At 40.9% G+C, this 16,939-nt stretch overlaps 1 protein-coding gene across 1 annotated transcript; it reads left to right on the forward strand.

The window, feature by feature from the left end:
* Positions 1-397: 397 nt before the first annotated feature.
* Positions 398-16,870, forward strand: SERINC1 (serine incorporator 1). Its single transcript, XM_035321333.1, has 10 exons — positions 398-558; positions 5,696-5,857; positions 6,640-6,833; positions 9,748-9,827; positions 10,000-10,137; positions 11,925-12,094; positions 12,220-12,310; positions 13,254-13,395; positions 13,506-13,736; positions 15,283-16,870. Exons 1-10 carry the CDS (start codon positions 520-522, stop codon positions 15,419-15,421), a joined length of 1,386 nt encoding a protein of 461 aa, XP_035177224.1. The 5' UTR covers positions 398-519; the 3' UTR covers positions 15,422-16,870.
* Positions 16,871-16,939: the final 69 nt, after the last annotated feature.

Here is a 16,939-nt window from a genome sequence, read left to right on the forward strand (position 1 = left end):
TCATAAATCTTTTTTCTTAATTTGTAAGATGAAGCCATGTATTGTCTACTCCTTATGAGATGAACTGTCCTACCGCTAAGTACTTCATTTTAAAATTAATTATTTATCCTTCTGACTTATCAAATAAAAGCTTTTCAACATTAAACTACATTGGACAAGTAAGATGGTCATGTTTTTGTAGGTGAAAAAATATCTTTCATATTGCCTAATTATTAAAATGTACATTTTCTATTCCTTGGTCATCCCATTACTGTATAAACCGCTTTTGGTTCGGGACTACGAAGCACTGCTTTATGAACCGCTGCTGCTTCCGGGACCGCACCAGCAGCGGGCGGGGAAGCAGCAGCCACAGGGAGCCTCTCGCCTTGCCCCGCCCCCTGCCGCACTGGCCCCGCCCCCGGACGTGACGCCGCCGCCGCCATCCCAGGAGCCGGAAGCGCTGTGCGAGCCGTAAACAGCCCCCACCGGAGCCCGCGGCGGCGCCGCGTCCATCTTGTGCAGCCCCGCCCGGCGCGGACCATGGGCAGCGTGCTGGGGCTCTGCTCCGTCGCCAGCTGGGTAAGGCCGCTCACGGGCTCTCCCCTCCCGGTGTCCCGCCGGGCGTCTCCCCGCTGCCCCGCCGGGCGCTTCCGAGGCCGCGTTACCGAGTGGGAGGCGTCCAAGCTCCCCCGTCCCTAACTCGGTGTTTGCGGAGTTCGGTGTTGGGTTTGGGGAAGCAGCGTCCGTGTAATGCCCCACTACCGGCCGCTGTGTTCAGGGCTTCTTCCTTGCGGCTTTGTCTGGGGCAGCTCCGCCCTCTGTGACAGCTTTGTCTTGTCGGGGCGTCTCTGCGCCGTGCTCCCGTGGTGTCAGCGCCCTGCCCCGCGCTGCCAGCCGCCTCTGAGCGCTTGGAAACAGTGCTCCAAGGGGGGTTACATCTGTTAGCGCCGCGCAGAGGAACGTAAAAATCGGTGAAGGTCCTTCCCGGCAGGTATCTTCCCCGTCGAGGCATTACTGCCTTATCTTTAAGGGATGATGCTATGTCTTTCGAAATCTAGGCCCTGTGTGAACAATTCACAGTCACGTGGATGGTGAATCTTCAGATATTTGGGATGAAAATATCAATGGGATTGTGAAAACCTAAATTTTCCATACCAAAAATATTTCACTGTGCTTAGGTAAAGTTATATCTATTTAAACAGGTGCTCATATTGCCAACTTAGTAGTCTAACAAAGCTTCATATAGATTCAAGGTCCTATCTTGATACTATAATACACCAATGGATATAACTTTATTTTTTCCTAGGAGGATGGTATTGACAGTGATGATAACATAACTCCTTAATCAACTGTGCAAATTCAGGATCATAGAGATGGTAAATTACTGAGTATGAAGTAAGTTTCCAGGCTGATAGGCATGTAAATAAGCTACCAGAGTGCTGATAATATCCTGCTAAAGAGGTACAATCAGTGTTCATTTTGCTTTAATCAACATTTTAAACTCCACTTAATGGATTAAGCTAGTTAGGCTTTAATTGCTAGCTGAATACCTTAACATCTTTAATTGTTGTCAAATAGTGGGTGACAGTATAGCTAGTTGTAATGAAAATGCTCAAGTTAATACACACTGCATTTTCAGGGCACAAACAGCCGTTTTGGTGACTGACTGGTGTTTGCAGTGCATGAAGAATCCCCGTGTAGTTGCTCTTGCTTTTGAGTATTGTTTTCTCTAGAGAGAAATGCTTTCATGTTCCGCTAATGGTCTTCTAAGTAAAATGACTTATGTAGTCATATAATCTTGACTAAATTAGATTTACTGTGGGTAACTCCCATCCCTTCCTTTAAAGTGTTTAGGCAAACAGTTTTTTTATTTTCCTGATGGCTTTAAAGCGTTGACTTTCTTTCCACAGTTAAAACCACAGCTAATCGGCACTTAAAGCCTACACAGCATAGGAGTCGAAAGTGGCTGTGGTCCCTAAGGGTGTGTCAGTGTAAACAACTCATGGCTCTGAAAGAGGAACCAGCTATGGGGGGGGGCGTGGGGGAGCCAGATGTGGGGTTTGTGTTGGGGCAGGCTGTGCCACGAATGGGGTTACTGCTCTCTCTAGGAAGACGCTGCCGCTGGCATTGCTTTGTGGGGCCGTGCATTGTGTCACTCAGAGCAGTGCTGAGTAACTGACCTCGGCATTCAACCTCGTGCCTTCATTTCTTCTGCGTTTTTTTTTGTGTGGTGATACTCCCGGTTGTGACTGCACTCTGCGGGGCTGTGCTGATCTGGCAGTCTGTAAGAGCAAAGAAGAGACTGTGAGAGACGGGGTGGACAGAAGCCTTAAAGACCATTGTCATCTCACCAACAGGTTTCTGATCCCGTTGGCCTGGATTGATCAGTCAGTCCTGATGGTTTTGCTGGGGCTTGCTTATTTTGCAGTGCTCTCTGAAACAGCTCGTCTGCTGCTTCATGTGCTTTAATATTCTCTGTCAAAGCAAGCATCTTGATTGAATTGGTCGCTTTAAGCGTATGGGTAGGGATGATGTAGCTAAAACCAAACTAGGCCCAGTGGGGGCTTAGTGTTTGGGCAGACACTGAATGCAGTGTATAATCATTTAGACTTTATCCCACTAAGAAGATTACATTTGATATCAAGAGCTTATTCTGTGCGCATCAGTAGTAGTAACGCTTGACTTTCAGTACGCTTATGGGGTTTTCTTTCTCCTGTGTCCTGTGACATTCATCTTGTGCGATCCTCCTGTAATTTCCACTGTCCTAGAGAAGGAAGTGACGAGTTTAGCAAGCATGAGTTAGCTTGTCTGTCAGGCTGGCTGCTCCTAGAATAGGCGTGTTCTTATTGTTCATCCATGAACACCACTGAGCTGCTTCTTTTCTAAAAAATGTGCAGGAATATATGTTGGTCAGTAGGTTCAAGAGTTATTGGATGGCAGTGAATTTTTGTTGTCATGATTTGCCCATTATTGTCCTAGCTTCCTTATGAAAACGAGCTAAAAACTAATTGCAGAGTAGCTCTTTGTCTGCATCTGTGACTAAGCTGAATTTCACCTGAGGAGTTAATTTTAAGCTTTGATGTGTGTAATAGTAGCTTGCTCTTTGTACTGTGGTATTTTCTGTAGGACCAGAGCTCTGAATTTGGGAGGAAAGAAATTGACAGAGACTGTCCTTATCTCCTATAAACTGCATTCTGTGGGTAGATTCCTCTTTGTTCCTTCTTCTATTTGAAGGCTACTACTCATTAGCAGTGGTTTTGATGATAGTATAATAATATAATTTGGTAGTATAATAATATTGTAGGAGTGGTGTATATTTATGTATCTTCTTGGAAGAAAGAGGGACTGTAACGTGGCTTCCTGCAGGAGCCAGCATGCATGAATAGTATTGGTAGGTATCTCTTGCTCAGAGATGTGCATGATCACAGCCTGTAAGAATGAGCTGTCTGGGGCCACGTGTTTTAAAAGCTGATGTTGCTCAGACATGTAAAATCAAGTGAGACACGTTGCTTCAGTTAGTGCACGTGTTTCCCAGTGAGATGGACAGTCATCTTTCTTTCAGCTCCGGTGAGCCTCTAGAAACATCCAGGTTAGGTGTAGTCCCATGTGTTCCTTTTGATACACTCAGAAGGAAGCTGCATTGATTACTTAGGCATTTAACAAGCAGTTTAACACTGGTATAACCCAGAGGAGTTATTTTTGTGCCCATCAGTCCTCGCACGAACTTTTCTACAGCAGGCGAACCTAGTCTCGTATCCTGCTCTGCTCAATTCAACCTTTTTTTGGCAATATCTTTAAAAGTAAGAATGCAAACAGAATTAGTTCAAGAAATTAATGTTTTGAGCAGAAAATAGGAATATCCTTCAGTAGAGAGGTTATTTATTCAGAGGGAGGAAATACCATAAATACATCAGTGCTCTAAAAAGTCCTGATGCATCTGGCCAATATTTGCCATACGTTTCCTGCTTACTAAGCACAGACACCCCTAATGTAGCTGCTGGTAATCATCATCTTCCTACACTTTGTGTTGCAGTCTCTCTGAATAGAGGAGGAGGAGGTCAAAAAGAGCACACTAGAATAGGTACAGTGAAAATCTACTTAATTTCACTTTTTTTTTTTTTTTTAGCGAAGTGATTTTAATTGTGATGTTTGTTAATTTAAAAATGATGGTGTACCATAGCAGAGTGGAAATTCCTGGCTCTTGTGTCCTTAAGAAAGAGCAGTGAGAGGAATATAAGGCAATCATTTAAAAGCCCTGGGTTGTGGCTGCAGCATGTGGGTCTGGTTGAACCTGTCAGAAGAGAAGATGTGTCCCTCTTCCCGAGGGCCTTTCAGGAGCCTGCCAGCAGCATCCTGGCAGCCTTCTGCTGGCCCCGGGGCCTTGGCAGTGCTGCCGGGCTGCCGGTGTCCTATTTGCTGAGTGACTCAATTTGTAGGAACTCTCTGGCACACGCCTTCACCCTGGATGGTTGATGTGCACTGGTCATGTGGTCCTGTTGCTATTCCTATTCTCCTGTGTTTGGGTGGCTTTTTGGTGGTGGCTTTTGTTGCCAGACAGAGGTGTACCTGAGCATGTGCCGGGGGAGTGGTGAGGATTGCAGCGGTGTGGAGGCTGCGTGGGTTGCAGGTTATCTTGTAGATCACATGGAACAGTACTTGGAACAGTACTTGCTTAACGAACCTGGTGGCAACTGTAGCAGGGGATGCATTTGATTCTCACATTGGTAGATTTTACTCAAACTGAATAATATGTGGTCTCCAAAACATTAGATATTAACCACTCACTGGGATTTCCCATCTCTCCTTTTTTTTTTTTTTTTTACATAAAATAACTTATTGGTAAACAAGAAAAAAAGGCATTTTGATTGAATCTTCCCTCTTCTGGCTTACATTTAGTTGTGGGCACTTGCCTTTCTTTTGCTGCCTGAATTGTCATGCAGCAAGTGACAGAGAATTGGTAAGGGCTGAGGCACATGTGTTTTCAGTGAATCTGCTCCCTTCTTCCCCCAGCTTTCTGATTAAGAATAGACTTCACGGAATGCAAGTAATTTGTCCTCAGTTAACCCTCTTAGCATCTACAGCTGTAGAGCATTCCTGTCCAACTCTTGCTGTTGATATTTGGTAGAGCTGATAATGCATGCATTGCCAGCTAGCAGAGACTTACATGATACCTAAATGTGAGTAGCTGTCAAAAATGCAACATATTGCAACCCCATCTGTAGGCAGTTTTACCTGTTGTCTGTGATGCATGACTCTGCCCCAGTAAGGATTTTGGCCGAGCTCCAGTAGATGCTGAAGGCACACCTAGATGGCGCTTACACTAGGACTTTTTCTGTGGGATATGTTTCATCTCTCTGCAGCTGTGGATGGGAGGATGTATTTGCAAAGCAGAAGTAATCCTTGAATCTTAATTAGATTAATTAAAATATAAAAACCAGAACAAGTAAGCCGGAACCCAGTCTTCCATTCCTTTGAATGGATAAATGATTACTTCTGATGTGGCAGTAACTGTACTGTACAGTGGTACATTAGGAACCGCTGCCAAGGCTGTTAGGAGGCTCTGTAACATGTTGCAGTCACTCAGTCTATGCTGGTGATGAGATGCATAGGATGAGTCATTTTCCATCTAACTTCAGGAGATCCATAAAGCCTGATTGCAACCAAGGAATGCAAAGCTTTCTAAATAACTTGTTTTTACCTTCTGCGTCCCTGTCAGATACCATGTTTGTGTGGAAGTGCCCCGTGTCTGCTGTGCCGATGCTGCCCCAGTGGAAACAACTCCACCATCACAAGGCTGATTTATGCGTTCTTCTTACTGCTCGGTGTGAGCGTTGCCTGTGTGATGTTAATACCAGGAATGGAAGAGCAGCTGAAGAAGGTCAGGTTACTTCTTTGCTAACATGTTTGGTAGAACAAATGTTGCAGATAACTGTAAACGATATCCCAAAAGCATGGGTTTTATTTGGAAATACAATGTTTTGCTGTCACCTGTGCTTCACAATCGCTATTACTTTGATTATACATCAAATAAATGATGAACTCCTAGGAGCATCATTGCATAGATGAAAAGCACTATTTAGAAATAAAATTGTATCACTTCTTTAATAGCTTAAATAAGAAAAGTCTTTCCTCAAACAGGAAAATGTGATTAATATTTGTAGAGGTTTAAATTGTTTATTATTGAGATGCTTGTGTTTGTTGCACTTAATTGATTTTGTTTGATCTTAATAAGAGTACAAAAGAGTAAAAGAACCACAATCTAACTTTGTCTTGTTTTCATTGTGCTGTAAAACTTAAAATTTTAAGTCTGGAAATGTGTAGCAAAAATATTTTTCACTAAGGACAGTAGGATTTTTTTCATGCAGGGAAGTAGGAAGCGCTTAGGTGATCTTTACAGTTTTAGTTATACAAGGTTATATCTACTTTTGGTAGATAGTAACTTCCGTTAGGCAACCTTTTGTTTTTCCATTTAATTCTTAATTCAGTGCATTTAATGTTCTGGTTTAGAGTTTAACTGTACAGCCGTGCAATATCACTTTCTGCAAAGTCTGTAGTTGTTAAAGTTACAATAGTAATGAATTGTAATTAACAAAATGCTAACAGCTATTTACTCACAGGATGCCTTTTACAGATCACTGAAGTATCTTGTGTTTATCACAGATTCCTGGATTTTGTGACGGAGGGATTGGAACAGCCATTCCTGGTGTGCACGGCCATGTGAATTGCGATGTATTAGTTGGTTACAAAGCAGTGTACCGTGTGTGCTTTGGTATGGCCATGTTCTTTCTTCTCTTCTCCTTACTGATGATCAAAGTGAAGAGCAGCAATGACCCAAGAGCAGCTGTGCACAATGGGTAAGATACAGAAATTAGAAGTGAGGTGGGCGGTGTGTGTGATAAAGCTACTGGGAAAATGAAGCCTTCAGTTAAGCACGCTGGTCAAGTGTACTGTTCCACAAACAAAGAATTTTGGAAAGTGACAGGAGTATTGTTGCAGTAGAGGGCATTCAAAGTTAGAATTCTTAGAACAGATCAATTTCTGTAAAAGAAAAAGATATGCATGGTGTCAGTTGTCAGAGCCTTAACTGTGACAGTGAGTAATCTGTCCAGATGTTTCCCAAAATGAGTTTCTGCTTTTGTCCAAAGACAACAAAATTTAAAAATGAACAGTACCAGGTTTCATTCTACTGAGCTTTTTTTCACAAGTAGAAAGTTTAAAAAGCCTCATCTGTCCTGTAGGAGTTGCATTCTGTTTAACTTTGTTTATTGAGGTTCTCTCTATATGTAGATAAGTAACATCTCATCTCCTTGCTATCTTCAGTCTTCTGTAAATAAGGAAAAATAAGTTGTGTGTAGTTTTTGAGTGTCCCAATATTTGCTTTTATGAGACTGAAGATATTAATGGAATTTCAGCTTGCAGGTTGACTCAAGTGATACTTTTCTTCCAAGGTCAACCTACGTGTAATGTAACTTCTTAAATCTGTAGGGGGGAAGAAAATAATTAGGACTGAACAGAATATTGCTTTAGTTCTTTTTCTTTGTTTAGGTCTAAAGAAAAAAAATCTGGATATGGTATTGGTAAGATGCATTAGCAGTGCGGGACTCAATTCAGATTCTTTTTTTCTCCCCTTACTTTTGTTCATGAGAGTATCCCCTAAATCTTCCCAGTACTACCACAGGTAACTGTCTGAAAACATACTTGTTAAAAGCAAAAAGGAAATGGATAGAGTATGTTCTGTTACAAACACTTGGAGGAGTGGGTGTGTGAGGTATTTTTTTTAACAATAAAAAACATTTTACATGATACAAGATCTTTTACTGAAGATGACTTCTCAGGTGTTTGGAATCTTCTTGATACACTTACCTAGAGCTTCAATGCAAATTTCAGTACTTCTTATACAACCTACAGCAGTTTACTCTTAGCCAATCTAGTGTGAACAGTAGGATAAAAGGAAAAATGTTCTTTGACAGTACCAGTAAAATATTTAATGATGTTAGTTCCAACATCTCTGTAACAGGTAGTTACTACAGGTAGCTTTATGAAACCGTGGGTTTTGATTTTGAAATAGCAAACTATTACTGAAGATACACACAATGTAAACTTTGTCATTCATTTGAAATATTCAGAGTATTAAGGTTTCCCATGCATATGTACTTCTTCACACTTGTAAATCAAACACAGCTGATTTGATCCAGTGCCAGTGTTCACTTTCTTTGTTTTTGTAACAGCAGCCAGGATGGCTTCTTGCCTCAGGGTAATAAAAATAATAGGGAAAAAAAACCACAGAGGATTGTTGCTGACTTGCACAGAATGCATGGCAGCTGTAGGTGTTATTTCAGAGAAGTTGCCTTTTCAGCTGTCACACAAGCTGTATGTGGATAAAGCATTAAAATCCTTTTAAAAGATCTGGAATTAGAGAATAATTACACAAAATTGAAACCATTCTTATTTCTTTATCTGATAATGACATTTGCTTAAAAAACCACATGTGGTTTCAATAACTAGTTTTTGTGGGTAGTGGTTAGGGGTTAGGGTTTTGGTGGTGTTTTTTTGGTGGGTTTTGGTGGTAATTTTTTACATATATTATACCATATTTTTCCAAAGTTAATTCAGCTTTAATATTGGGTTTGGTCACTTCATATCACAGTGAATTCAATTTTTTCCGTATTCTGCGCTTCTTTAATCTTACGTAGTTCTTTTCTAACAGTTGAAGTTCTTTCAAGAGTTCTTCTCTGAAGAAGTTTAATCTCATCTTTGGGCTGTTATGATCAGGAGATGGTGACTGAAATATGGAAAAATATGGGAAGGGTTAGAAAACTTGAAGGCCGTGTAGCTGTTTGACCTTGTGAGGGTATGGTACATGTCTTCGAGCTATATTGAGTTTTGAAGTACATGTAGATGGTATCGTGCCTATATTTGGAGCTATGTGTCATTCTGATCAGGAAGTCTTTACCATCTTATGTTGAGGGTAATTTTTCAATTTCAAGTTCCCTATGCAGGGTATTTGAACAGTCTGCATTTGGGGTGTGTGTGGTGAGTCTTTGGAAAATACTAAAAGACTTCCCTGTCTCCTATGTAAGAGACACCTGAACTGTTGCTTGTCCAGGAGCACATATGTTTTACTGGAAAAAGTGCAATGCTGCTGGTTTTGAACAAGGGCTTTATGTGCAATTTTTTGATTTCTGACAAGGATAAATCCATTGTTTTTGCTGCTGTGATAAATCCTCATCAGGTATCAGCCTAAAGTCTGAAGTTATATGGGAAGAATCTAGGCTTTTATACATCTCTGTGTAAGAAATGATTTGAGACTGGTAGGGAACTCCGGCATAAACTTTTTCTCATTGTAGGCACCAACCAAATCCTTTATCTTTTTAGTTTTAATATTAAGAACAGGTGAAGATTTTTTTTTTCCCCATGACTTAGGTATACATGGAGTTCAATAACCTCATTACTCTAGTTAAAAACCTTTGGGGGTAAAAAAAAAAAAGCTTACAACTATGTATCATCCTGGTTTTGTACATCTGGGAGAGATTTATAGGAAATAAGTATTGAACTGAGTCTAGCATGGTTTAAGCATCATTTTTTTTTTTGGGGGGGGGGGAGATGACTTGGGTAGATAGAGTAAGATTTTTATCTTGAAAAATCTGAGTTAATGAATGAAATAAAAAAGCCTGCTAAGAATGCATTTTGTGTTGTCTGAGTGTCTGAGTCTTTGTGAAGCTGATCATGTTGCAGTACTTGCCTGACTTCCTTTTTTTTTCCTTTTAGGTTCTGGTTCTTTAAATTCGCAACAGCACTTGCAATTAGTGTTGGAGCCTTCTTCATCCCAGAGGGACCTTTTACTACTGGTAAGAGAATATTGCCTTCTACTGGATCACGGTGAATCGTACTGGTTTTAAAACTAAATTAAGCATGTACTGATAGCCTAATAGCTTTTTTTTTCCCTGTAGCTGCATAGCTATAGGCCTTTTCTATGTTTGAGAGACAGGCTCTATAAACTGGTTTTATTTCTCTTTACAGTGTGGTTTTACGTAGGTATGGCTGGAGCATTCTGCTTTATTCTTATTCAGCTGGTCTTGCTTATTGACTTTGCCCACTCCTGGAATGAATCTTGGGTTGAAAAAATGGAGGAAGGAAACTCAAGATGCTGGTATGCAGGTATTGTATTACAACTGAAAAATAAATTAATTTCCTTGTATACTATGTTGAATATATCATTCACCACGATAGTGTATTTTATAAGAGTGCAGAAGATCTACTTTGAGCATAAATATCACTTTATCCAATGGTGTAGTTCAGCTCAGTTGTCAAGCTGTCCTTTTGGTACCAAGTTAAAAATGGAGATAGAGGGTGGAGGGTGGGGAGTGGGAGAAGAGCAGCTCCTGCTGACTAATGGGATCTAATCTCTAGGCACATGGTATCAATTTATGAGAGCAGAGAAGTGGCTATTATAGTGTGTTTCTTCCACCCAGCCATAGGCTTTGTTATACCTTAGCACCGATTAAAAATAAAATAGCCTACTACTGTTCATGTTAGGCATAAGCTCAAAACGTTTGTCTGTCATTCTTCTGAGATACTGTGGTGGTTTCACCCTGCTGGGAAGCTAAACTCCACCAAAACCACTCTTTCATTCCCTCTCCTCAAAGGTACAGGGGGACATCACTTGCCTGTTAATTTCATGGACCAAACAGACTCAGCATAGGGAGATTAATAGAATTTATTGCCTATAACTAACAGACTAGAGCAGTGAGAACTAAGAGAACCTTTGCCCAAACCACCCTCTTCTGTGTCCTCCCCTCTGAGTAGCAGGGTGGAATGGGGGTTGTGGTCAGTCCCTAATGCTTTATCTCTGCTGCTCCTTCATGGTCACTCTGCCCCTGCTCTACGCAGGGTCCCTCCCACGGGATGCTGTCCTTCCTGAACTGAGCCTGTGGGGGCTGCCTGCAGGCAGCTCTTCAGGAACTGCTCTCACACGGCTCTGTACCACGGGGTCCATCCCCCAGGAGCAAACTGCTCCAGCACGGGTCCCCCACGGGTGGCAGCTCCCCCCAGACCCCTGCTCCTGTGTGGGCTCCTCTCCACAGGCTGCAGCTCCGGCCTGGGGCCTGCTCCTGCGTGGGCTCTCCATGAGGCGCAGCAGCCTGGAGCACCTCATGCCCTACTTACGCACTTACCTGGGGTGCTGCAGGGCTGGTTAACACTCCTTTCCCCCAGCTGCAATTGCACAGCAGTTTTTCCCCCCGTTTTCAATCTGCTCTCCGAGAGGCCCACCCAGTGTTGCTCCCTGGCTCAGCTCTGGCCAGTAGCAGGTCCCTTTTGGACCCGGCTGGAGCTGGCTTTGCTCTGACATGGGGCAGCTTCTGAACTCTGCTCACAGAGGCCACCCCTGCAGCCCCCTGATACCAGAATCTTACTATGTAAACCCAGTGCGGGCATTTACTGAGGGAACAGCTGAGATAGTGAAGGAAAGTACAAGTCATTTCACTGGAGAAATATGTTAGTTTTAATAAAGCAGTTTCAGATGTGTTTTTTTTTTTTTTTTCAAAAGAAAGCTCAGCCTGTCTGTGTAGTGGCTGCTTCAGTTTGTTCTTTAATATGCTTAGTAAGATGGAATTTGGAAATAGGTTTTGTATTTCTTTCTATTGGAGAAGTAGTTCTTTCTTTTTTAAGCCTTTATCCAAATTATTTGTAGTAGAACTATATTCATTCTTGGTGGTCTTGGTTACTCTTAGAGCACTGGGAAATGAAATATGGCTTTGGGCTCACTTTTTTTTAACATCTAAGGTTATTTAGAGAAATCTGTTTCATTTACATTTCAGAGCCAAGAGCTGCTCTCCAATTCTGTCTTCATATAAAATACCCAAAACATGATCATCACCCAATATTATTTCAGTTTTACTAGTTTATTAATAATAAATTTTTACTGTTTTTGTTTCTCTTCACAGCTCTGCTGTCAGCCACAGCTGTCAATTATCTGCTGTCTCTAGTAGCTATTGTCTTGTTTTATGTTTATTACACTCATCCAGAAGGTTGTTCTGAAAACAAGACATTCATCAGTGTTAACATGTTGCTGTGCATCGGTGCTTCTGTAATGTCAATTCTGCCGAAGATTCAGGTATGTTATCTTCTGTTATCTTTTGTTTTTCTGTATTATTTTTTCAGTGTTAGAAACCTCTTATGCAATCATACCTGATACCTTTTAAATGCTTAACTTTGCTTTTTTGTGACTACTTCATACAGGAATCTCAGCCAAGGTCTGGTTTGCTGCAGTCTTCTGTGATCACAATTTATACCATGTATTTGACTTGGTCAGCCATGACCAATGAACCAGGTAGGTGTAGCAGCAGTATATGGCTTTTTGGGTGCCAGGGTAGCAGTAAACTCTATTTCCACCTATTTGCGAGGCAGTATTGGAATGAGGTGTTAAAATCTATGCAAGTTAGAGGCAGGCATAGTTTGTGGTTTCTCCCACAGCCCCCAACTTTCTGTAATAACAGTGACAAAACAGTTCTTTCAAATATCATGTTTTTGACTTGCTCTTATGTTTATTGTATAGAATTTCTACATGTTGTTGACAAGGTTGCAGTAGTCTAAAATGGGTACAAGGCTCATCTCCATACCAGGTTTGAAGCTTCTTGTCTGGTGACTGAGATGCTACCGATTGTATTTTTCCTAGTGGAAGATATTTTATCTTGTCTGAAAACAACTGAACATATCTTTAATAATAAATAAATCAACAATTCTGTTGATGAACATAAACTGCCAAATACTAATTTTGGGGCTTTTAATTGCCTCTGGTGTTGAAATGGCCCTTTAATCTTAATCATGGACAATATTGTATGCTTCTGTGTAACAGCATTGGCCTGAGGCCGTGTAACTACTGAAGTGTTATGGGAAAACAATCTTATCTGATACTTTCTTCTGTTTCTTCTGTATTATCTGTGGATGCTGAGAGTTATAGCATTCTTTTCTAACTTTGAGATGATTCTAATAACCAATCTATAGGCTATATGGTTGTCAAACTTGGTTTTTAGCAGTAGAATTTCTTACATTTAATATGCAGAGCAAAACCAGTACTAGGGTTTTACGTACCATACTGTCATTTGCCTGCTTTAGAGATTCCATAGGCTACAATTAGATTTGGAGCTTTCATCATCCAGGACTTTGACAGTCACAGAGTTTTTTTGTATTACCCTGCATTCACTGTAGAAATAAAGAAGAACAGAACAAATATTTAAACGTCTATATAAGTTCTAACACAATTTCCTTCACAGATAGGCGCTGTAATCCAAGTTTGCTGAGCATCATTGGTTACAATACCACCACCATTCCAACCCAAGGTCAAGTAGTGCAGTGGTGGGATGCACAAGGAATTGTAGGACTGATTTTGTTTTTGCTGTGTGTCCTCTATTCAAGGTAAGATTGCTTTAAAAAAAAATCCTATTAGCTTGTATCACTTCTGTTTGTTAGATACTAGATTTTATTCATTTGGGTAACGGTACTGCATCCTTTCCTGTCAAATACAGCATCCGAACATCCAATAACAGCCAAGTTAACAAGCTCATGCTGACCAGCGATGAATCAACACTGATCGAGGATGGAATGCCCAGGAATGATGGCTCTCTTGATGATGGAGATGATGTTCACCGAGCCATAGATAATGAAAGGGATGGAGTTACTTACAGTTACTCCTTCTTTCATTTCATGCTTTTCCTGGCATCACTGTATATCATGATGACACTTACCAACTGGTACAGGTATCTACATTTGATAATACAGTATGCTAATAATCTGCATACAAGAAACTACGTTTAGCTGGTCAGGGGGTCACAACTGGTGTGCTGTGAGGAATGTGGGCCCTGATTGGGACTTCTTGAGGGAAGTTTGCTGTTTGATCCATATTAAATGAATTGTATTTAAAAATGGCAGTAGTCAACCTTGCTCACAAGCACCAATCATGTTTTCTAGAGTAATTCTCATGATTTACTGGACTGCTGAAATATGCCCTGTTGAAGGGAAAAGGATTAAGTCTTATAACAACTAAAAATAACAAGGACGGACCAGGTGTTTACTGACAGAGAGCTAGAAAAAAGAGGTAGAACATAGTAAATGCCAGCAGGTCGAGGGAGATATTCCTTGAGCGCTGAGCAGGTGAAACAACCACTCAGCACTGGTGAAACCACAGTTGGAATGTTGGATCTAGTTCTGGTAGTTCTAGTCTCCCCAGTGTAAGAGAGACCTGGATGTAATGGATAGAGTCCCACAAAGATGAAGTGACTAGAGCATCTCCTGTAAGGAGAGGCTGAGAGAGTTGGGACTCTTCAACCTGAAGAAGAGAAGACTCAGGTGGAACCTCATCTGTGTGTATAGATACCTCAAGGGAGGGTGCAAAGAGGACAGTCAGGCTCTTCCAGTGGTGTCTAGTGACAGGACGAAAGGCAGTGGACGCAAACTGGAACACAAGAGCTTATCTGAACATCAGTAAACACTTTTTTCACAGCAAGGGTTATCAAGGACACTAACACAGATCGCCCAAGAAAGGTTGTGAAGTCTCCCTCCTTGGAGATACACAAAAGCTGCCTTGACATGGTACTAAGCAACCTGCTCTAGATGTCTCTGCTTGAGGAGGGAGGTTGGAGCAGATGACCTCCACAAGTCCCTTCTAACCTCAGCTGTTCTGTGTTGGGGTCTGTAGTGGAAGCAAATTAAATCGCCTGCTTGCTGAAACATCTTCCTAGATATGAATTCAGTGAGTTACTGGGGAGTCTTTCCACTATGTACGTTTGCTAATATACAAATAGTTGTGTAACAGCTTGAGCAGATGTTATTGAGAATTCAAAACAAAAATTAAAGGTCTGTAATAATTTGTTAATGGACTCTGTGCCAAAGTAACAGAACTAGAAAGGTTTTCTTCTAGAGTAACTCTTAATAGATAGTTCTGTTCTGGATTTGATTTGTGGCCCTTCTTGGGTCAATATTACAAGAAGATTATTAAGTCTCAGGGGTTGTATTTGCACAAGGTAAATTGCATTACTAGTATGTGTAAATACTATCCAATTCCTCTTCACAGATTTGCGTAGTAATTATTTCTGCTGCTTGACAGATTCTTTTATTAAGTACATTCTGAGCTGCTGTTGCTTTCCAGTCTCACGTGACATCAACTCAGAAATGGCATTTTCATACAGATTGGTGTGAACTGACTGGAAGAAGGGTAGAAAAGGTGTCCTTTGAAAATGTTGAAGAGTAGCTTACTATACTGCTGTGTCATTAAAACAGAAAAACAAATGTTTATTTCTTTCACAGTCCTGATTCTTCTTATGAGACAATGACCAGCAAATGGCCGTCTGTCTGGGTGAAGATATCTTCCAGCTGGATCGGCATCGTGTTGTATGTGTGGACTCTGGTTGCTCCTCTGGTTCTCACAAACCGTGACTTTGACTAAGCAAGCATTGCATTAGCTTCATCGTGTCTTTGAAACAAACAGTATTCCAGGTTAAAATGTAGCTGTAAATATGTGTGCACATGTGCTATCCATGTAGTATACCCTGCTTTATTCTGCATGATCACCTTCAATCGTGTATTTTTGTCATTTCACCAAATGACTTTTTCCGACTGAGCTCAGTGACAATTGCTACAATGATGGTTTTCTTAGGATTACTCTAGATCTAGTGCGTTGGAAGCATTAGATAGATCAAAGCCTTGGGGAAGGAGGTCTTTCTCCCCACTCCTCAATTACATTAAACAATTTTAGGGAAAAGATGTGCAAGTGTTAGAGTAACAAAACTGTATTAGATCAGGCTTTGCAAGAAAAGGGGGGGCTGCCTTTGATAATCCATGTTGCCTTGAATCCAAAATAAGTCTTGAGTAAGTATTGTTAGACTCAAAACTGCACGTTAGAGCTTATGGGACACGTTGCATCATGTTGGCAATAAAAGCCTGACCTTTTCTTGTAAAAGCAGCAATACCTTTAGCACAAATATTAATTGGGGGAACTTGCACCTGAGGTTGTGGAGAGGCTAACATCTTCCTGGGAATGATTGGATCCATTGCAGACAGGAGAACGGACAGACTGGGGGGAAAAAACATCTTGGTAGCAGATGCTCAGATGCATGTTTTTGAGGCACCTGTTTACAATATGCATCTACATATTTTTAAAAAGTAGTTTAAACTGAATAGCTGTGCTGTAATTTATTGCTGTTGTGTGTGCCATCTTTCTTGGCTAAGTTACAATCAGAGGGTTTGCAGGGAGTCAAGTGATGAAAACCGTAGGCCCTTCAGAGGAATTTCTGTGGCATGGTGATTAAAATAGAAGCAGAGGAAAAGGAGCACTGAGATTTCAGTAACTAGTGGAGGCTTGCATTAAATGAGACTTCAACAGATGTTTCTTAATACATTTGGGGCTCTAAATTTTGATCTCTTCTAATGTTTTTTTTTTGCTGTCCATTGCTGGAGATGGACTTGAGCCTACCAAGTAGTTCTAAACAAAAGGTAAAACATTAGATGTTTGGTTAAAATACTGTATAGTATTGTGCAGTTATGAAACCTTAAATGCTTTTGTGCTTGCTGCTTTATAATTGGAGTACATAAGCTGCATTATTTATATATTTCTGTTACTTGCTACAAGCTGAGATTTGAGCAGTCTGATTGGGGATTACCCTAAAGCCTTTAGCAGATGTCACAATTATGTGTTACTGTGGTGATTATAGTTACTGCCTGTTGCTAATTCTTCTCTAAGCTTTTATTTTAAATTTATTCCCAGACACTGACACTTTTATTGCAGAAATGACATGTCAGTCAAGCTTGAGATGGTAATGAAAGGATTAGTAAGGCTTGTAGTAATTTGGAATATGTGGTTACATTATTAATAAATAAATTTGGATGAAACTGTGTAGTGACTCATGTCTCATACTACTGCTGAACATGCAGATGGTACCTGGTTTTGCATTGTATTCTAATCTTA

This window comes from Oxyura jamaicensis, chromosome 3 (genome assembly GCF_011077185.1).
Source record: "Oxyura jamaicensis isolate SHBP4307 breed ruddy duck chromosome 3, BPBGC_Ojam_1.0, whole genome shotgun sequence".
In the NCBI taxonomy this organism is placed as follows: Eukaryota; Metazoa; Chordata; class Aves; order Anseriformes; family Anatidae; genus Oxyura; species Oxyura jamaicensis.

Coding starts and splice junctions, on each gene's coding strand:
- SERINC1 (XM_035321333.1), top strand. CDS start 520: ATGGGCAGCGTGCTGGGGCTCTGCTCCGTCGCCAGCTGG. Junction 5,858..6,639: donor TGGAAGAGCAGCTGAAGAAG/GTCAGGTTACTT, acceptor TGTTTATCACAG/ATTCCTGGATTTTGTGACGG. Junction 6,834..9,747: donor AGAGCAGCTGTGCACAATGG/GTAAGATACAGA, acceptor TTTTCCTTTTAG/GTTCTGGTTCTTTAAATTCG.